General features: G+C 51.9%; 1 protein-coding gene across 4 annotated transcripts in view; it reads left to right on the top strand.

The window, feature by feature from the left end:
* Positions 1-21,739, top strand: part of ADGRL1 (adhesion G protein-coupled receptor L1) — a 47,770-nt gene that overhangs the window by 12,689 nt on the left and 13,342 nt on the right. For 3 of the 4 annotated variants that reach the window (XM_053586596.1, XM_053586597.1, XM_053586595.1), the window contains exons 2-4: positions 5,413-5,577; positions 9,287-9,500; positions 14,481-14,590. In XM_053586596.1, the coding sequence (XP_053442571.1) occupies positions 5,508-5,577; positions 9,287-9,500; positions 14,481-14,590 (394 nt within the window). In that variant the 5' untranslated portion in view covers positions 5,413-5,507. Of the gene's footprint in view, positions 1-5,412; positions 5,578-9,286; positions 9,501-14,480; positions 14,591-20,504; positions 20,590-21,739 lie in introns of those variants that run through there. The other variant, XM_053586598.1, reaches the window with a different exon arrangement.

Below are 21,739 nucleotides of genomic sequence, written 5' to 3'. Positions count from 1 at the left end.
CATTTTCCTGGGGGAGGGGATAGAAAGGAAGCTGGATTTGCTAGCTCCTTAGTCTTGGATCTGGCCTCCAGAACTGTGAGAAAGTAAATTTCTGCTATTTAAGCCACCCAGTCTGTGGTACTTTGTCACGGCAGCCCAAGCTGACTAATACAGATGGTGACCATGGTAACAAGGGACGCTTTTTCCTTGCTATGTCCCAGGCTCAGCCCTATTTACTGTGTATGAATCTGTCCTTTTGCACAGCTTTTATACCCTGTATAAAAGATAGCCAAGATGGCCAAGGCCTGTGTCTGGGTCTCCTCTGAGTAGGGCACTTCTTAGCCTAAGTGACATGAGGTTTGGGACATAGGCTGAGGCTGTGAGGTGGACACCCAAGTGGCTGTAGGAGAGCAAGCAAAAAGTGTTCAAGGGGTTAAAGCAGGGGCACATGTGTCAAGATCATCTTTAAAAGGACCACTCTGGGAGGCCCAGGTGGGTGAGTTCCCTAAGCTTAGGAGTTGGAGACCAGCCTGAGTAAGGTCAAGACCCCATCTCTACTAAAAATAGAAAAAGTAGCCAGGCATCGTGGCAGGCGCCTATAGTTCCAGCTACTCGGGAGGCTGAGACAAGAGGATCGAGCCAGCCCAAGAGTTTGAGGTTACTGTGAGCCATGATGCCATGGCACTCTACCCAGTGTGACAGAGTGAGACTCTGTCTCAAAAAAAAAGGACCCTTCTGGAATGGACTGAGTCTGGAGGACATTATGCTCAATGAAATAAGCCAGACACAGAATGATAACTATCGCATGATCTCACTTATCTGTGGAATCTTAAAAAAAAAAAAAGAAAGAAAGAAAGAAAAGTTGAACTCAAAAGCAGAGAGTACAGTAGAACAGTGGTTATGGGCTTGGGGCAGGGGGAAGAGGGGATGTGGGTGGAGGGATACAAGCTTTCAGCATGGTGACTATAGCTAATACTGTGGTACATACTTGAAATTTGCTGAGAGAGTAAACTCAAGTATTCTCACCACCACAACAAAAAACCTGGTAGCTAGGAAGAGGTGATAGATACGTTGGTGGTTATCTTAGTTGTGGTAATTATTTCTCAGTGTACATAGATATCAACACATGTGGTGCATCTTAAATATATACAATTTTTGTCAATTACACCTCAGTAAACCCTGGGAGAAAATAAAAGACCCCTGTGTGGAAACAACTCCAAGTATCTGTCAACGGGTGGATGGATAAACAACATGTGGTCCATCTATATGATAGAATATTATGCAGCTGTGAAAAGAAGAAGGCTTTGATCCATGCTGCAAAGTGAATGAACCTCAAATGCATGACAGTTCTTTTTGAGAGATGCTAGACACAAAGGCCACATAGTGTATGATTCTGTTTATGTGAAATACCTAGAATAGGTAAGTTCATAGAGATGGAAAGTAGATTCAAGGTTACCAGGGGCTGGGGGAGAGGAAAGGGGAGTTATTGTTTCATGTTTGAGATGAGGGAAAAAAACGTTTTGGAAACAGATAGTGGTGATAGTGACTTAACATTGAGAATGTAATTAGTGCTGCTGAATTGTAGTTCACTTACTTACTTATTGGTTAAAATGACCAGGTAATTAATGCCACTGAATTGTACACTTAGAAATGTTTTGTTTTGTTGTTTTGTTTTTTGAGACAGAATCTCCTTCTGTGCCCGGGGTAGAGTACCATAGCATCATAGCTCATAGTGACCACAAACTCCTGGGCTCAAGCAATCCTCTTGCCTCAGCCTCCTGAGTAGCTGGGACTACAGGCACCTGCCACAATATCCAGCTAGTTTTTCTGTTTTAGTAGGGACGGAGTCTTGCTCTTGCTCAGGTTCATCTTGAACTCCTGAGCTCAAGCACGTGCTGGGATTACAGGTGTGAGCCACTGTGCCTAGCCAGAAATGGTTTAAATGGTTAAAATTATACCATAATTTTTCTTAAAAGGCCCCTCTGTCTTCCAGGAGATCCTAGACTTTGGGGACAGAAGGGCTGTAGGGCAGTTGGGAAGTGGTCAGGGCCCAGGGCTAAAGAGGCAGACACTGAGGACAGATAGGTGGACGAATGCTGGCATGTTCTAGAGGTGTAGACAGACCAGAACTTACTCCTGAGCTGGGTTTAGGGGTAAGGGAAAGAAGTTAAGGGTTTTTAACTTCTGGTGTTTGGGCTGATATGGGTTGATGGGTGCTTTGTTTTGGTGTGGTCATACTAAAGGTGCCGTGGAGACCCCTGATGGAGATGTAGGTGGTGAGAGAGGGGCAGGGCTGGAGGGCAAATGCGGTGGTCATCGCAGTATAGGAGCTGTCTAAAGGTGTGAGGTTGGATGGGGAAGAGGCCCCAGGACTCCATCTGGGTTCCCAGCATTCTAGGGTGTAGCCTGGGAGGGGCAGAAGGACCCCCTCTCCCTTTCAGATAGTTGTTCCTCGTGTTCTGACTGGCACCCTGCTACAAACAGCACCCTCTGATGGATCCTATTCTGGCCCAACATGCAGGTAGACTGCTGTTCTTACTAGTACCCTGCAAATCTGCAGAGCTGGGGAACTGCAGGCCAGGAAGCTGAAGAGAAGCTCAGGGGTACACAGCAGGTATGAGGCAGAGTCAGGATCTAGAGTCAGGATCTAGACTCATGTGGTTTGTCTGCCTCCAGACCCTGCTATTTGGTGGCCTCCCCACCATTTTAACTTCACCGAAGCAGTTGAACTTTTTGCTCCGATGCCTGGTGCAAGGGGAAAGAACACTCTCCAAAAGCCTGAGAGGAATACTTGCCAAGCTGGGATCAGTGCCTCCCCTGAACCTGATCACGGCTATGACAGAAATAAGGAAGTTAATATAACGAAGGGATCCTCTCCTCTCCCAATGTGAAATGTTATCAAATGATCCAGAAGTGCCACAGGCAGAGTCTGGTCAGGGCTGCCAGGGGACACATGGCTGTGGAGTGGGGACTTCCTAAGGCTTGGGCTGTGGGGATGAGACAGAGAGTTGCTGGAGGCATGGGGAGCGGGTATCCAGGGCTGCCCAGCAGATACTACCTTTCATTTCTCACATGAGGAGACCGAGGTATGGAGGAGGTTATTCCTGCTCCATGGATGTGCCTCTCTGATCTTTATTGAGGAACTGTACCGAGTTCCTGCCTCCCTAAAGGGGTTTATATTCTCGTGAGGAAGGCTGACAACAGATCTGCCAATATAGAAAAGGTCATTTTAAGTGCAGGTGAGAGCTATGAATTAAAAGCAGAGAAAGGGGGCAGGTGTAGTGGCTCACATCTATAATCCCAACACAACATAGCAAGACTTTGTTTCTGCAAAAAATAGAAAAATAAAAAAATCTTGCATGGTGGCTCAACCCTGTAGACCCAGTTACTTGGGAGGCATCGCTTGAGCCCAGGAGTTTGAGGTTGCTGTGAGCTATGATGCTATAGCACTCCAGCCTGAGTGACAGAACAAGACCCTGTCTCAAAAACAGACAAAGAAAACCAAATAAAGCAGGGAAAACAGTGGCAGATGAGGACGGCAGGTGGATTCTGGGGTTTTTTTTGGGGGGGGGGTTGGCAGGGTAAATCATCTGCTGGGGTGACCTTGTGCTTGAGCCCTGAATGAGTAGAAGCTGCAGCTGATGTCTGGGGATCTTGGGAGAGGCTTGCAAAGGGAACAGCCCAGGCAAACAAAGTCTTGGGTGGGGGGGGGGGGGAAGAGGAGGAGGCTGGAGTTGGAATGTTCTAGGAACAGGAGGGAGGAGGCAGGGGGCTTGGTGGCACCAGATCACTCATGTCCTCAAGGCTGTGGTGAGAAACCAAGACCCTAATAGAGAAGCAAAGGAAGGTTAATGCTTGGGTCAATGTACCTTAGCTCTGAGTAGCGGGTAGATTGGGAGGCAGTCTAGGAGGCCAGGAAGAAGGCCAGGACAACAGCTAGGTGTCATGCGATGGTGGTCTGGTCCTCGGTGGGGGTGCTGTAGGCCTGAAACCTGCAGGTTGGTGAGATATTTTGCTGGCAAATTGCCTATAGGATTTGCTTATGGTGCCTTTAACAGGGACTGCAGGAAAGGTGAGGAATCAGGACAGATTCCTAGGGTCTGAGATTCATTTGACAAGTAATTCGTTATTATGCGCCAGGCCTGTTCTTAAAGTTGGGTATATGGGCCATGAATAAAATAATTTAATGATCCCTGTCCTGTGAAGGGAACATTTCATACACCAGATAATAATTACATTTGGACAAAGACCTGGGGAAGCCTGCCATGTGAATAACTGGTGGGCAGAACCTGCAGGCAGAGGAAGCAACAAGTGCAAAGGCCCTGCCCTAGGGCCTGGTGTGGCCAAGGAGTAACAGGAGCAGCTGAAGCAGAAATGAGTTCAGGGGGCTCACTAAGCCATTTGTTAGACTTCACAAGGGCTTTGGTTTTGGGGGGAAACAGTAGTTAGGGCTCTGCTGAGAGATTCCAGACTAGAGATGAGAGATCTGGAAAGCATCAGCTCAGTAGTGGAGACACTAGCAAAGCCCGGGATAGGACAGGCTGTGGTGACAGCCAGAGAAGACAGAGGGCCCCACTCAGTGTGTGTCTAGCAAGTTCCTGGAGGGACTGATGCCACTGGGCTGGGGCCACGCCTGGGGAACCAGGGTGGAGTTAAGGAAAAAGCTGAGGGTGGACATCTGGGCATGCAACTTTAAGAGGATCTCAGGAAACTGGGGCAGTGAGGAAGGTGATAAGGTGCCCCTGAGAGGGAGGTAGGAAGAAACAGAGCCACTGTGCCCAGGGACAAAGGAGGGGGCGGGGGGCACAGCACCCGTCCTCCCTTGTATACCCCAGGTCCCCCAGAGAGGACAGCATCCCCCTTCACACCACCTGCTTATCTCCAGTTTACCCTGGGGAAAGAGGGGACTCAGGGGTCCCTGGTTCTCCATCTGTGGCGCCAGCCAGCTGGATTCTAATGAGCCACCAGAGTGCAGGAGACAGGAAGCAGGGGGCTGGGGCTGGGTTGGATTCATGCCCAAGACTGGGAGTCTGCATGTTGGGTTAGCCTGCCCGGGTCCTGACCCAGGAAGACAACAGTTTTACCTTCCTCCTTGCTCATGGGTGAGGGTGCTGAGTGGGGAGGTCAGGGTTTGGGGATGGGGAAGAGGCTTTGGGGGTGTCCAAGGCCTTCCTGGGACATCTTGATGAACTGCCCCCAGAAGGAGCTTCTAGCAGGGAAAAGTGGAAATCTGGTCAGAGGTACCAAGATGGATGGGTCTTTTTGCCAGGATATAGGAAAGGGGGTGCAGTGTAGCTACAGGCCTTGGACGAGGGCCCTGTAAGTTGAATGTCAGCCCCTTGGGGCTGCAGAACAGAAGTCTTTGGCTAGCAGTAGGAGAAGAGAGTGGCCTGGTCACCTCTGCGTCCCCTCACTCTCCCTGTCTTCCCCTAGGCTGGTGGGCCAGGCTGTGGTGTCCACCAGGTGATGCGGGGCAAGGCCTCTTACACAGGCCACTGAGAGTCCCGGACGTGCCCCTGGCTGCCACGATGGCCCGCCTGGCCGCAGTGCTCTGGAGTCTGTGTGTCACTGCTATCCTGGTCACCTCAGCCACCCAAGGTAGGTGCTGCTGGGACAGGGGAGGGGCCACAGCTTTTAAGAGGGAAGATGAAATATGGAAATCTCTTTTGACCACTTGGGGAAGAGCCATAGCCCCTACCCCACCTAAGACCATGGCTGGACTAGGATGAAGGAAGACTCACCGTACCCTCTAATGCCACCAAGGGGTCCTAGTGGCCCCCTGGCTGTCCTGGACCATCCCCTCGCCCTCAACAAGTCAGCCAGGCTAGGGCACCAGCAACCATCCCGCTGTAGCCCCTGTGACCAGGACAGGCCTTCCTGGTGAGCTGATGTTCTTCCCTCTGTGTGTGTCTCTCTCTCCCTATGATTACATCTCCAAGGCTCTCACTGGGAAGAAGGCTTAATTAAAGCATGCCCGCTGACGTTTATTTAAAAACAACTAATTACCCAGCTCAGCCCTATGCTGGCCCTGGGATCCTGCACACGCCACAATTAGTGCCCCAAGCCTGCCCGCCCACCCTCATCAATTACTCAATTACTGTCCTCATGAAAGGCCCAGGTGGGGGCAAGTTTAAGAAGAGAGGGGCAGAGAGAAGGGGCCTACTGGTCTGGCCCCTCACCCTGTGCTGTGCCCCATGCCTGCACTACCACCCCTGTCTGAAGGGCACTGGTGGTGGACCCTGTTCCAGCTCCCAAAGTGGAGGGGACTTTGGCCATGCCCTGGGGCCTTGACACTTTTCTCCTCAGCCAGAAGCCTCACTCCCCTGGTACCATGTTCTCTGTCCATCCAGGTCCTGCCCTACAGCCCCAGCTGGCCCAGAAGGGGCCGCTTCCACCCCGAGGTCCATCTGAGCCATCCCTCCACCCCTGGCCCTCCCTCCCAGCCCTGGGAAGGCTCAAATTAGATGAGGAGGCAGATGGTGCTAGAGGAACACATGTAAAACTTTCCCCTCACTGGGACTCAACTCACCCCTCAAAAAAACCCCAGGGCCTAGCTGCCACATCCTTGGGTATCCAGTTGGCATCAGGAGGACCAGATCTCTGAAAAAGCCTATCTCTGCTACCACCGTGCATGACTGCCCTCGTGAAACCCGGTGGCATTCATTCCCTGTACCTATAAGCCAGGGTCCCCACATTGGAGCATCCCCACGTCCCACCATCAACCTGCAAGGCCCAGCTGGGACCAGTGTCCCAGGAGGTGTTGCCCTGGCTGGCATACACCATGCCAAGCCACTGCTGTTGTGCAAAGACTAACCACCTTAATAATATTCATAATAACAGTAATTAGCATTCAGATCATCTCACCATGTATGGCTCACAAACATTAACACCCCAGATCCATTGCAACAGCCTGTGAGATGGGAACTGTTCTTGCTGCCCCTCACGGGAGGGACAGAGGCACAGAGACAGTCAGTGACTTGAATGAGGACACAGCCAGGGAGTGGCTGAGCCAGGATTCCAACCCTAGCCAGCTGTCGGGCTCCCGAGCCAAGCTCTCAGTCCCTGCATAGCATAAGATAATGGCTGACATAGAATAGTATCGCCTACACCGGGAGCTGGGCATGTCCCTTGATTGTCACAGTGACCCTAGAAGGTCTCTCAGATAATAATTGGGAATCACCAAGGCACCTGAGCAGGACACCATGCTCAATACTTCCTTAAAGAGCATTTTCTAGAACATGGAATCCCTGTGGTATGATGCTAGACAGATGCCCATTTTCCACATTGGGAAACTGAAACTCGCAGAAGTTATAGCAGTGGCTGTGTAAACTTGAGCATGCATCAGAATCATCTGGTGGACACATAGCCCCAGAAGCTCCTGGCGTCACTGCAGTGATTCTGATTTAGGAGACTCAGCACAAGGCCCAGAATCTGCATTCTGAACCAGGCAATGCTGCGGGTCCCTGGGCCACACTACACCTGCCCTGTCAGCTGGGACATGGCACAGCCAATCTCTGTGGTTTCCTCTAGAAACCTAAGCACATTCTTGGGCTTTGCTCTGTGCAGGGTGATGTGAAGTCAGGAAAATCCCCAGACTAACTCACTTCTGACACCCTCTGCAAGTTTAGGAGTCTACCAGACCAGCCTTAAGTCCATGGCAGATATTATACTCACAGTAACAGTTGACCACAATGAAAGAAAGGATACAGATTATAATCAGCCAGGGAAGAGGTGCACGCAGGGCAAAATTCAGCAAAGTTTCCTGGACAGAACTTCCAGTTGTCCGTGGCCAGGCCCGTGGAGCTGTAGAAAGTGTTAACCCTCCTGGCAGTGGCATATGACAACACGCATGGTGTACCTCCAGCCCAGGGGGCTGCCCTGAACCTCAGTGTCTAGGGTCCCTTTTTTTCTTCTTCTTTCTAGTGTCCAGGGTCCTCATTGGAGCTTGTCATGTAGACGTGGTTGACCTCAAGCTCCAGACCATTCAGAGGTCAGCTGATACCAGGTGACCCAAAGTTCTCACCCTAAGTTATATTGTTAGTGTGTACATTTGCTAGGGCATCTAAACAAAGTAGCACAGACTGTGTGCCTTAAAAACAGAAATGTATGGTCTCATGCTGCCAGAGGCAAGTATCCTGAGGTCCAGACGTCAGTAGAGTTGGCACCTTCTGAGGCCTCTCTCCTTGGCTGGAGGATGGCCATTGTCTCCCTGTGCCTTCACATCATCTTACCTCTCCATCTCACTGTCCCAATTTTCCTTTTTTTTTTTTTTTGTAGAGGCAGAGTCCCACTGTACCGCCCTCGGGTAGAGTGCCATTGTGTCACACGGCTCACAGCAACCTCTAACTCTTGGGCTTATGCGATTCTCTTGCCTCAGCCTCCCGAGCAGCTGGGATTACATGCACCCGCCACAACGCCCAGCTATTTTTTTGTTGTTGTTGTTGCAGTTTGGCCGGGGCTGGGTTTGAACCTGCCACCCTCGGCATATGGGACCGGCGCCCTACTCACTGAGCCACAGGCGCCACCCTCAATTTTCCCTTTTTATAAGGACCCCCATCATGTTTGATTGAGGCTTACCCTAATGCCCATGTTTAAGTGCTAGTGGCTCATGCCCTAGCACTCTGTGAGGCCGACGTGGGTGGATTGCCTGAGCTTAGAAGTTCAAGACCAGCATGAGCAAGAGCGAGACTCTGTCTCTACTAAAAATAGAAAACTACCTGGGCGTTGTGGTGAGCGCCTTGTAGTCCCAGCTACTCAGGAGGCTGAGGCAAGAGGATTGTTTGGCCCAGGAGTTTGAGGTTGTTGTGAACTATGATGCCACTTTTACCCAGGGTGACCAAGTGAGATTCTGTCTCCAAAAATAAATAAGTTTGACTACCTCTATAAAGACCCTACCTCCAAATAAGGTCACATTCTCAGGGAACTGGGGTGAAAACTACAGCATATGAATTGCAGGGTATACAGTTCAACCCATAAGTTACTATAGACTATCTGGTGTGGCCCATGAGGCCCAGGAAAAGAGACAACTCATCAGGAAGGACATTCTAAGGGCTTAGATGTCACTTCCCTAGGAGCTGAGGACAAATGCCAGACTCTTTTTTGCTTGGAGTAAGTCCTTATTACACAGGTGGGCAGATTGAAAAGCCCATTTTATAGCTGAATAAACTGAGGTTCACATCACCAGCTTCCCAGAAACAACCAAGCTGCAAGTGGCACCTTGGCAGCCAACAGGGTCTTCCCCTCTTGGCCTGGGCACCCCTAAGCATGAAACAACAACCATTCCCCCCCCCCCCCATCCTTCTTGCAGGCCTGAGCCGGGCCGGGCTTCCGTTCGGGCTGATGCGCCGGGAGCTGGCATGCGAAGGCTACCCCATTGAGCTTCGGTGCCCAGGCAGCGATGTCATCATGGTAGAGAATGCCAACTATGGGCGGACGGATGACAAGATTTGCGATGCTGACCCTTTTCAGATGGAGAATGTGCAGTGCTACCTCCCAGATGCTTTCAAGATCATGTCACAGAGGTGAGTAGGCTCCTGGGACAGTTTTTCAATGAATGCTCACTCCAGCCCTGGTCTCCTGGCTGGCATCCCCCACTCACCTTTAGTCTTCATTCATTCATTCAGTTATTTATTTAGTGAGACAGGGTCTTGCTTGTGCATGAATGTGTGTGTTTGTGATTGTGTCTATGTGTGTGAGCACTTTAAGTGTGAGCAGGTATGTGGGTGTGGATGAGTGTTCGTGTGTGACAGACACACATTGGGCATCTTCCTGCTCAGGGCCTCCTCTGTGCCTTTGCGCTGGCTGTTCCCTCTCCCTGGAATTGTGTTCCTGGATATCTGCGTGGCTCCTTCCTCCCCTTACATTTTGCTCTCTTTACCTAACTATCCCTCACGAGGCCTTCCTCATCACCCTCTCTACAACTGCAGCACCCCCTTTCTTACTTTCTCTCTCCTAGCCCTACCTTCCATCCACATTTCCGATATTTTGCCTCTTTATTGTGTTTCTTTAGTGTCTTCCCTCACTGGGCTGTCAGCCCCCTATGGGACAGGGAGTTTTGTCCATTACTGCTGTGTCCATAGGCAGGTAGGTACACAGCAGGTACCTACAAGATGTTTGACAAATGTCTGTGAGAGTGCAGATCCTGGAGCATAGAATGGCAGAGGGAAGGACAGCTAGGGCCAGCTCAGAAAGTTATCACTACGTGGTGGTGGTGGGGTGTCTGCAAGCTTCAAGAGAGTTATGGGAGGGAATGGGTGTGGTCATGTGGCTGAGACAGGCGGGCTGGACTAGACTTCCTCACTCACCATTTCTCTCTCAAACTTCCATCCCTTCCTCCCCCAGCAATCCCCCTTCCTGTCTCCTGACTCCTCTGACTGGGTATTCCCAGTCCAGCCTTCCAGCATTTGCTTAGGCCGTGCCCCTTCCCTGCTTCCCTGGAATCCCTTCCTCCTGCTTCCCCAAATGCTCCTCATTCTTTCAGTACCAGCCCTGGGGACTGTTACTCTTCACATTTCTCCAGTACCTAGTACTGCATCTGGCCCCGTTCTGTTGCCCATGGAGAACACTGAGTTCCTGCGGCGGAGGGAGTAGAGGGAGCAGGGAGTGTGATGAGGCCTCTGGAGCCTCATCTAAAAGGAAGGACTTGGGAGAGTCTCAGTCCTGCTTCCTCTCCCTTCAGTCTCCTGCCCCTACAGCTCTACTGTCAAAACCTTGGGGGTCTTTGCTTTAGTTTAAGGTTATAGTTAAGCTGCTCTGATGGACACCCCTGAATAAATACATGCACCTAAACTAAATCAGAGTTGAAAAACACTAGGCACTAACACCAACCCCGTCTCTGTTCCTCCCAGAGCCCAGCCCTTAAAAGGCACTTCAGCATGCTAACTCCCACCTCATTGGCCAGAACTAGGTAATGTGCACTTCTGCCTACAAGGGAGGGGAGTCTCCAGCTGGAAGCCCAGTGGGTTTTTTTTTGTGTGTGTTTTTCCTTTTTTAGTGAAGTGACAAAAAAACAAACACTATTTAATTATTTACTAATTTACTTTATTTATTTTGAATTGGCAGGATAGTGCAATTTGTTTTTAATGGACTAAAGTTAACCATTTTAAAGTCAATAATTCAGCTGGGCCCAGTAGCTCACACCTGTCATACCAGCACTTTGGGAGGCTGAGGCTAGAGGACCATTTAAGGGCAGGAGTTCACAACCAGCTTGGGCAACAAAGTGAGACAGTATCTCTACAGAAACTTAAAAATTTAGCCAGGCATGGCATGGCGGCAGGTGCCTATATCAATACCCTGTTTCCCCGAAAATAAGACAGTGTCTTATTTTAAGTTGTGCTCCCAAAGATGTGCTAGGTCTTATTTTCAGGGGACGTCTTATCTTTCCTGTAAGTAGGTCTTATTTTCGGAGGATATCTTATTTTCGGGGAAACAGGGTAGCTAAGAAGGCTGAGGCAGGAAGATGGCTTGAGATCAGGAGTTGGAGGCATCAGGGAACTATGACGAGGTCATTGCATTCCAGCCTAGGCAACAGAGCAAAACCCTGCCTCTAAAAAATAATTCAGTGGCATTAACCACATCGACAATGTTGTACAACCAGATCACTTCTACCTACTTCTAGAACATTCCATCACTCCAAAAGGAAACCCAATACCCGTTAGCATTCACTTCCCATTTCCCCCCAACCCTAGCTCCTGGCAACCACTGACTTGTTTTCTGTCTTTGTGGATTTGCCTGTTCGAGGCATTTCGTGTAACGGGAGTCATACACCATGTGGCCTTTTGTGTCTGGCTTCTTTTCACTCCACATTGTGTTTCCCAGCTTTGTTCATGTTGTCGTGTATATTGTTGCTTTGCTCCTTTTTAGGAATAATATTACTATATGGGTATGCTATGTTTTGTTTATTCACTTGTTGGTGGACACTTGGATTATCTCTACTTTTTGGTGATTGTGAATAACCCTACTGTGAACGTGCACGTATAAGGATTTGCTTAAAAAGCTGCTTTAAGTTCTTTAGGGTACAGCAGTCCCCCCTTATCCTCTGGGGATATATTCTAAGACCCCTAGTGGATGCCTAAAACCACAGATAGCATGGGACTTTATATCTACTATGTTTTTTCCCTATACATACCTAAGATAAAGTTTAATTTATAAAGTAAGCATAGCAAGAGATTAACAATAACTGATAATTAGGCTGGGCTTGGTGGCTCATGCCTGTAATCATAGCACTTTGAGAGGCCAAAGTGGGAGGACTGCTTGACTTAGAGACCAGCCGAGACAATAGCAAGACCCTGTCTCTACAAAAAAACAGAAAGTCAGCAAGTTGTGGTGGTGCACACCCCTGTAGCCCCAGGTACTCAGGATGCTGAGGCAAGAGGATCATTTGAGCCCAGGAGTGTGAGGGCGCAGTAAGACATGATGACACCACTGCACTCTAGCTGGGGTGACACAGCCAGACCTTTTCTGAAAAAAAAAGAAAAAACCTGATAAGTAAAGTATTAATAAATAAAATAAGAATTGCTTGAACACAGGCACTACCGTGCTGTGACAGATACAATAATAGAGACAGCTACTGTGACTAATGGGCGGGTAGCAGATACAGCGTGGATGTGTCCTGGAAAGCATGAGATCTCATCATGCTAATTAGAATGGCATGCAATTTAAAACTTAAGAATTACTAATTTCTAGAATTTTCCATTTAATATTTTTGGACTGAGGTTGACTGCAGGTAACTAAAACTATAAAAAGTGAAATCACAGAGTGAGGGAGGCGACGAGCGTACATGTCCAAGAGTGGGATTGCTGGGGTAAATGATACTGTAACCTTTGAGGCCTGTGTTCCAGCTGAGGTGAGTGGATGTGGACAGACCCTCCTGTGTCCTGTTCCCCACCTCTTCTTTCTTTCTCCCTCCTTGCTGGATCCTTAGCCCTTTCTTGAGTTTCTGCATCAGTGTTCAGCACATACTGGTTAAGGGCAGGGTTGAAGGGGAGACACAGGGACCCCCACTACCCCCCTGTTGGGAAGCCTCTCACACTACTTCCTCCTGTATGGCCACAGCCTGCCTGAGCTAGACTTAGCCTGCTCTAAGAAAGGAGGACCCTGACTGTAGGGACACACAGCAGAGCGGCATAACTTTTTGTTGTTAAATAGGTTCCCCTTTACATTCTAGTCAGACTCCTCAAGAATGGCTTTTCCCATTCTCTTCTGGCTGCTCTGGCTGCCAATCCTCACAGCTGCACTGTCCAAAAGGTGGGATGTGTCCATGAGATGGTCTGAGGTGTACACAGCTGGAGCATTTCCTTGAGAGTATGTTTGCAAAGACACCACTTTATATGCATGGTTTCACGTGTATTCCTCTTCAGTGAGCAATGCTGAGGCTTCAAAGTCGAATTTTACTGGTAATCCTAGCACTGTGGGAGGCCAAGGCAGGAAGATTGCTTGAGCTCAGGGGCTCAAGACCAGCCTGAGCAAGAGTGAGACTCCGTCTCTATTAAAAATAGAAAAATTAGGGCGGTGCCTGTGGCTCAAAGGTGTAGGGCACCAGCCCCATATGCCAGAGTTGGTGGGTTCAAACCCAGCCCTGGCCAAAAACTGCAAAACAAACAAATAGAAAAATTAAGGCCAGGCATGATGGCTCATGTCTGTAATCCTAGCACTCTGGGGGGCCAAGACCAGCCTGAGCAAGAGTGGGACCCTGGCTGTAAAAATAGCCAGGCATTGTGACTGGCGCCTACTGTAGTCCCAGCTACTTGGGAAGCTGAGGCAAGAGGCTTGCTTGAGCCCAAGAGTTTGAGGTTGCTGTGAGCTATGATGCCACAGTACTCTACTGAGAGTGATAAAGTAAAACTGTCTCAAAAACTATATATATATATAGAAAAATTAGGGGGGTGTTGTGGTGGGCACCTGTAGTCCCATCTGCTCAGGAGGCTAAGGCAGGAGGATCACCTGCGCTCAGGAGTTTGAGACCAGTCTAAGCAAGAGCGAGACCCTGTCTCCATTAAAAATAGAAAAATTAGCCAGGAATTGTGGTAGGAGCCTGTAGTCCTTGCTACTGGGGAGGCTGAGGCAGGAGGATCACTTGAGCCCAGGCGTTTGAGGTTGCTATGAACTAGGGTAATGCTCTAGCACTCTAGCCTGGGAAATAGAGTGAGACACTGTCTCAAAAAAATCAATCAATCAATCAATCAATCAATCAAATTCTTAAAAAATGTAATAGTATCAGCAGCACTCAGAATGAGAATGATAAGGGGTGACCAGGAAAGCACTCCTTATGGGGTAATGCCTTCATCCTAGCCCTGAGCACTGTGCCTAGGCTGAAAATAGAAAAACTATATTTGGTAGGAAAGAGACAGGCAGGAAACAGAAAATGATGTCCACGTGAGGCCTCTGAGTTTGATTTCCAGCTCCATGGCACCTTCCCAATTTGGGGGTGTCTGTTCCTCTCTTGACCCTCCAGGCCCTCTGGAGTGAGGTCTCTTTCTCAGCACTCTGTGTCTTCCCTGCAGGTGTAACAATCGTACCCAGTGTGTGGTGGTCGCCGGTTCTGATGCCTTTCCCGACCCCTGTCCTGGGACCTACAAGTACCTGGAGGTGCAGTACGACTGTGTCCCCTACAGTGAGTCATCTTGTTCCTTGTGCGGATACGGGCCCTCCCCCCATGGAGCAATCGAGGAGGAGATACCTTGACCCACCACCACACATGTACATGCATGCATGGGGGCTGGAGGGGACAGTGGGCCTGCTCTCTCCCTCACACCTTCCTTCTCCCAGATACCCTGGTTTATACTCAGTACCTACTCCCCTGCCTCACAGACTCTGCTCCATCATGGAGGTACTTTGTCCCAGCCCACTTACCTTACTCCTTTACATGCCTCTTGCTCGTTTACACGCCCCCAGACCACACTCCTGTGCTTTGCTTGGCACATTTACATCTCTCTTCCCCCTTGGTCTTGCTACCTTTCGCATCTGTCTCCCTCCCTGCTCTGTTCACACCTTACCTTCTTGAGCTCCTGCAGGCACCTTCTCCTCCCTCTCATTCATGCAGCTGCTTCTTTTAACTCCCTTTCCTTCCTCTCATCACCTCACTCCCCACATGCCCCCACTACTGCTCTTCCCAGTCGTGGAAGTTGGATTGTACACTCGTAAAGAGGCAGATCACAGGCCTGGTAGCAGATCTGGTGTGAAGGGCTGGGGTATTACCAACAGATTCATATCTCCCCATTGGTTTGGCCATTACCATGATAGCACTTCCTATCTACAGAGGAAGTGCTGCCATGTTAGACTGAGGGTGGCCTCCAGGAAGCCTGAGGAATGTGATATAGAGAGCCAGAAGCCTAGCTGTCTTACACCTGGCAAAGGGGAGCAAAGACAGGGTCTCTCCTCCTCAGCACCCTGCCCTTAACATTGCCCTTCTTTCCTGCCCTCTCTCTTCCCTTCCTCCTCCCCATCACCTCTTCCCTTTCCTCCCCGACCAGACTCCATGTAGCCAACCTGGAGGTGGGGCTTCCAGGCAGAGGGGGGAGGAGGCAGGGCCACCAGGGTGTCTTAGTGTGGTGGGCAGGGGCAGGGGACTAAGAGACCCTGTAACTCTCCCCTCCCACTGCAGCCTTTGCCCCCCAACCTTTGATTTCTCCTTGCAGGTGACTCCATGACGCTGGGGGAAATAGGATCCCTTATGTGCTTCCATAATTTTCTTCTTTTACCTCTTGCCTTTTCCTTTCAGCACCTGTGGACTTCAGCCGCCATCTGAGGGGGTCGCCCATCTGCTCCTTGAAGCCTCCCCACAGCACTGGGGACACTGCCCATCCCCATGGCTGGGGCAGCAGGGAAGGCAGGTGGAAGGCAGTGAGCTTAGCACAGAGGGAAATTCAGATGGGCCCCAGTGTGAGGCTCGACTGGGCTCTTGAATTTTTCTGGCTCTAAACCTTGAGCTAGTGACTTAATTTCTCTGGGCCACTGCAAGAGGTGGGAGTCTGTAAGATGATACATGAGAAGCACTTGTCTCAGGGCCGGCCACAGAGTTCACTCCTAGTGTCAGAGTTTTGAATGCTGAATATAATAAACTCCCTGAGGGCAGAGTCTCCATCTTCACCCCTCAGCGCCCAGACCTATGCCTGGTTCAGAATGTGCTCAGTAATGGTATGGATGCTCTTTCAGCCAGCTGAGCCCGTTCATTTACCTGTGATGAGGAAGGAGAAATCAAAAGCCATCGCAGGGATTCTGTGAAGGTAGAGACAATGTGGGTAAAGCTTGTATGTGCCCAGAGCCATAGGTGCAAAGAAGGCATTTCCTGCCTCTGCGAGCCATGTGGCCTTGACCATCTGGCTTCACTTCATTCGGCCTGTATAGACAGAATTCCCGTCTATAGACCATTCTCAAAAGATTGCCTGTGTGGTGCCTAGCATAGGTACCTTGTAAACATGGGACACTTGTTACTCATCTCATTTTTTGGGACTACTCATAATGTCTCTCAGCAAATATTTTTACTTCTGTGGTCATCAAAATAAAAATTGCAACAAATGATGAACCTAACTCCCTTGGGACAAGTAAGATAAAGGGCAAGAAAAATTCCCTGGTCCAAGTGGAGTTTAAAGCAAGTACATGATGTACACAGCTATGATTTAATTAAAAAAAAAAAAGGCAAGTAGATGGCATTCAAATGATGAAGCAGGAAAAAATCTGGCCTGAGAGGAGAGCTGCTGAGAGACCTTCTTAGAACTAAGCCCCTGAATGTGGTCCAGGAGGTACAACCTACAGAGACCAGGAGGGCTCTGGGGACAGAGGGCAAGACAGGGGGAGAGCTAGCCTGAGCCCTCCGGAAGACAGGACACACATGTGCACACATGCACACGGTTTATATCTGGGGCAGAGCTGAGGGACCTAGCTGGCTCCTTGTCCTCCAGGAAAGGGGCTGGAGTTATGAGGGAGGGACAGAAAGTAGCTGAGAGGACAGGGAGGCTGAGCACCCACTCGTACCCCAAATGTTTGCTGAGCACCTCCTGAGTGTCAGGCCCTGGGCGAAGCGCTGGGAAGGGAAACAAAGACTGCCCCTGCGGAGCTCCCTGCTGAGCCCTTCAAAGACAGCCCCCTCGGCCAGAGGTTCCTGAGGGCCAGGGACACAAAGCCTGGAGAGGAGCGGCCTGGGCAGCTGGCTGGCCCAGGGCTTAAGAGGCTGGGGTGACCCCAGTGCTGGTGAGGGTGGGTCAGGGGTGGGTGGTAGGGGCTTCTGTGGGGAGGGGGCACTGGATGCGTGGGGACCCCTCCACACTGGATAAGCCGAACTAACGCTGGATTTGCCTTGCAGCTGAGCACAGCCTAACCACTCCCCTTCCTCCCCCAGGTGCTCCCGCCCACTGGGCAGCAGGCAGGCACAGTGCTGCTGGCTCTGGGGGCCCTGGGCCCGGAGTTGGGCCGAGCAGAGAAGCTGAGCCTCCTTGGCTTGCCCCAGGGGGAGCAAGCGTGGGAGCATGTCTGTGCCCCGACCAGCTGTCCTGCCCAGTCTGTGTCACCTGCCCCACCACCTCTCTGCCTGTCTCCCCTGCCCTGGCTCTCTCTGAGCCCCAGGTGCATCTGCCTGTCTGCCTCTCTGTTGTTCTGTGTCTGGCTCTGCCACCCTCTCTCTGTGTTTGCTTTTTCTGGGTTGTAACTGTTTGGGGGTGACTCAGCGGGACTTGGGGCAGCAAGCACAAAGGGGAAGGGGTTCAGCCTATTCTCTAAGCCAGGGGGGTACCAGGCCCTGGGATACCCTGAACCCCATCCCCTTGGGCCCCTGGTTCTAGCAGCAGGAGGGCAGCAGGCATGGTGGGAGAGGAACTAATTAGCCTTTTCACCCCACTACTCCCTGGTGTCCCCCCAACCAGACCCCAGCTCCTAGCTGGGGGTCCCCCCTCCCTGCCTCCTCTGTACCTGAGGTCTCTGTCCACCTGCCTACCTGTCCCCTCCCCACACACCTGGTGTCTCTTTTTGTCTCTTCCCTCCCATGTGGCCCTGTCCCCCCCCCTCCCCCCCACTGTCTCCCTGGCACCCTCTGGCCCCACTTTACCCCAGAGGAAGGGACTTGGGGGTGGGGGCCAATCTGATGCTACTACTACGGAAGGGGTTGGGGAAGCAGGAATAAGGAAGGAAAGGAAAAAGGGGGCATGTTGCCAGAAAAGAAACAAAAGCAATTTAATCTCTTTTTTTTCTCTTTTTTTTCTTGCACATTTTTTTTTTCAATTTGTTTTCTCTCTCTCTTCCGATGCTTAAAGTAGAAGTGGAGCAGAAAGGTAAACGCACTGTTACCAATGCTAACCCCTAACTCACACTTTGTTCTACCTGTGCCATACTTATGTCACCTGCCCTACTCTCCTGGCCCCTTCTTCTCCCCCAACCCCTACTTGGTCCAGTTGCTATTCCCCACCCCGGGGTGTCCTCCCCGGTGGGGCCAGCCCCAGTGCAGCCACGGGCATCTGCACCCTACAGATATCCACGGAAGCTCCTCTCTGAGCTCGGGCAGGATTTTCTCTCTCCCTCTGCCTGCTCTTCTCTCTTTCTCTTTTTTCTCTCTCTTTCTCTGTCTCTCCCTGTCCCTCCTTCCTAGTCCCTGCCCTTGCAGGGGACCTGGCCTTCTCTCATACTTCTTTTGCCTCCTTCAGGAGAAGTTTATAAGCGGGTGGGAGGGAGGGACCCCCTCCAGGGTGAGGGGCACCGGGTGAGCTGTCTCTCTCTCTTTTCTCTTCCTTTTTCCCTGTACCTTTTTATAACATGTTTCTGGTTCAAGGGAGGCGGGATGGAGGGGACATCTTCGTTTTCCTTTGGGGGAGCAGATTTCTCCTATCTCTCTGGCTCCTGGTGGCTTAAGTTCTTGTGGTTTGGCGTTTCCCAGAGCTGTTTTGGAACATGGAGCACCAGCCTCCCCACCCCCCAACCCCTGTTCCTGGCCAGCTGAGGGCCCCAGCCCCAGGGAGGGATGTCAGCTGTCCCCAGCCCTGGGTGGGAGTAGCCTACCAAAAAAAATGAAGGGGAGAGGGTGGGGGTGGGCCTCATGGTGGGGGGAGTGTGGGGTGGGGGAGCGTTTTTCTCTGTTTCTTTCACACTTGCAAAGCTGCAGTCAGGGTTTCTTCTGGGCTGTTGTGGTTAGAGGACCAGGGAGAGGGGCGGGGGAGAGGCACAGCCTGGGGACTTCCACAAACGCCATAATTTCTTGTAGAGAACTCCACAGCAAATGGGGCTGTCCATTAGTGGGGGGGGGTGCTCACTGCAGCTGAAGGGATTTGAGGGTGGGATATCTGTCTGGGATTGTAACCTCCTCCCCAGAAGGTTTGGGAAACTGACAGATCTGAGGCCACAGCAGGGATTGAGGCTGGATCCATTTTGCCTTGAAATTACGGTGGTCTGTGGAGCATCCCCTGTGAGGGAGGTGGGGCGGGGTTCCTCTGAGCTGCTCCCCTCCCCATCCTGCCCCCATCCCCATCTCAGAGAGGCCTGGGCTGCCAGCCTGAGGTCTGCCCCTCACTGCACCCCTGCACTCTCCCTCTCTCTCCTGGCACCAGCCGCTCTTCTTGCAGGCCCGTGTTGGTGGTTTGGATGTGGCAGCATTGGAGATTTTCTCTTCAAGGAGGGGTGGGGCAGGTGGGGGGAGGAGGAGGGAAGAAGAGGAGGTGTTGGGAGCTTGGTGCTGGGGAGTGGTCCTTGCTGTCCAAGGCCCCAGGCAGACCCACCCTCATCTTCTCCCCCTTCCCCCAGGGTGACCTCTAACCACGTTTTTCCTTCCCTGACACCCTCTTACTAGGTCAGGCTCTGAGATCTCCCACTGTCCCCTTCACACACAGACATATCCCCTCATATGCTACACACCTGCAGGGAGGCCTGGCTTGGGCAGACGGGAGACCCGGGGCACAGAGGAAAAGGGAAGAGACCAGTGTGCTGGATGCAGAGTGTAGGCTGACCCCTTAGGGGTGCCAGGGACAAGGAGATGGCCAGATCCTAGGGCCTAAGCCAGGATCATTCTGGCTTCTGCCCACCTCCATGCCCCAGGCTCCCCTTCCCCTACAAAAATGGGACATTCTTCTGGCTGTTTTTGTGCCTTGGGATCCTTAAGCCCAGTGGTCCCCATGCTGTGAAAGGCAGGCTGTGTATCTCCCTACCCACCAGGCCTACTGGAAGTGAGAAGGAGGAGTGGTCCCTGCCCAAGTCCCTCCTGCCACCAGGGCTGCCGCCCAAGCCGATGCCAGGTCCCAGCCTTCCCTGTACCCCTTGGGGCCTGCTGCCAAGGGGCCTGCTGCTTTGGCAGCAGGCCAAGCAGGAGCAGAGAATTCACTGCAGACCCTCCCACCCCCATCCTGGAGACCTCGCCCCAGCCTGCCTGTGGGTTCTGCCAACAGGGAGATTGGGGGGGGGCAGTCGCCCTGGATGGAGGGGGCCTGGCCACACCAACCCCACTGGATCATCAAGGGGAGGCCAGGAGGAGGTGGCACTGGGATGTGTCGGGGCAAGGGTGGGCAGGCCAGCGGTGGCCAACGAGATGCAGTTGAGGTTTTCCTCCTTTTCAGGGAATGGGGGGGTGGGGCGGGGCCCCCCACCTTTCTGACATCAGCGATGCCTTGGTCCCTCCTCCCGAGCCGGGGATGGTTGCAGGTAAATCGGGATCCGGGCAGGGGAGGTGGGGGGGGAGGCCTGGCTGGGGCGGGCTGGGTCTTTATCCTAGCACCTGGTTCCCTCCCTTGCCCCCTCTGAGCCGGACCTGGGACTGCCCCCATGAGGGACCCTCAGTCGGGCCTGGGCCTTGGAGTGAATTCTCTGCTCACCCCACTCTCTCCTCCACCAGCACTAACCCTTTCTTCCCAGGTGGTCTTCAGCACGCCCTCACCCAGCCCTTGGAGCCAGGACCTCGCCAGCCCCCCAACCCTTGTCTCTCTTCCCTCCTCACAGCTCTCCTTTCCCCTCCCCTCCTGGGAGTCCTATCCCTCTCCACGTCCCTACCCCCGTTCCCTGTGCACCAGGGTCAGTGTCTACTGCTGAGCCAGACCCCATGAGAGACCCTGCCGGCTGGGGGCAGGGCTGGGTGCCCTCAGGGAGGGGCTGGACTCTTCCATTCCCTGTCTTAGCCTGGGAGCTGCCTCTAGGAATCCCTTCCTCAGCTACTGCCTTTGTGGGTACTGGATGTTGGGGGAGATACAGATACATCAGAACCCTGGGGAGAGAGTTGATGCCCCTATGTCTTCCCCACCCTGGAATAGGGGACACTCCTGACTCCCACAATGGGTACGGGAACATCACTATCTTGCAATTTTTGCAGGAGGAAGAAAGTGGAATTTAAACAAACAAAAAAATCTGTCCTGGTGTGGTTGGTGAAGGATGGGACCCTGGACCCCTAGCTCTTCCCTAGGGGGCCAAGAGGAGGGAGAAGGGACCAGGTGCTGGACATCAAAGCTAGGAGTGACTGCAGTAGGAAGAATCTTTGTCCACCCTAGCTTAAATCACACCACACCATCTCTGGGAGGGTTCTTACCAAACCCCTTCTTCCCAGCCTGTGGGGTCTCTAGCAGCCAGGGAAGGGGAAGGGCACCACTCCACCCCAACTAACCCCATTCTTAATGGCTTCCAGGGTTCACATCTCCAGGGAGAGGGGCAGCTGGGCTGGGGGGGGGGGTCCCAATCCGGAAACCCCCTTCCCATCACCAGCCCTACCAAGCAACCATGACTGCAGCAGCAGGAGGGGACAACCTGGGTCCCCCCTCAGCAGCTTGACCAACTTGCCTCTCTCCCCTCTTTCCCTGTGTGCCTC

The sequence above is a fragment of the Nycticebus coucang genome, chromosome 3 (assembly GCF_027406575.1).
Source record: "Nycticebus coucang isolate mNycCou1 chromosome 3, mNycCou1.pri, whole genome shotgun sequence".
NCBI classification, from domain to species: Eukaryota; Metazoa; Chordata; class Mammalia; order Primates; family Lorisidae; genus Nycticebus; species Nycticebus coucang.
Note: the sequence above shows the minus strand (reverse complement) of the source record. Positions and strands in the feature narration are given on the sequence as shown.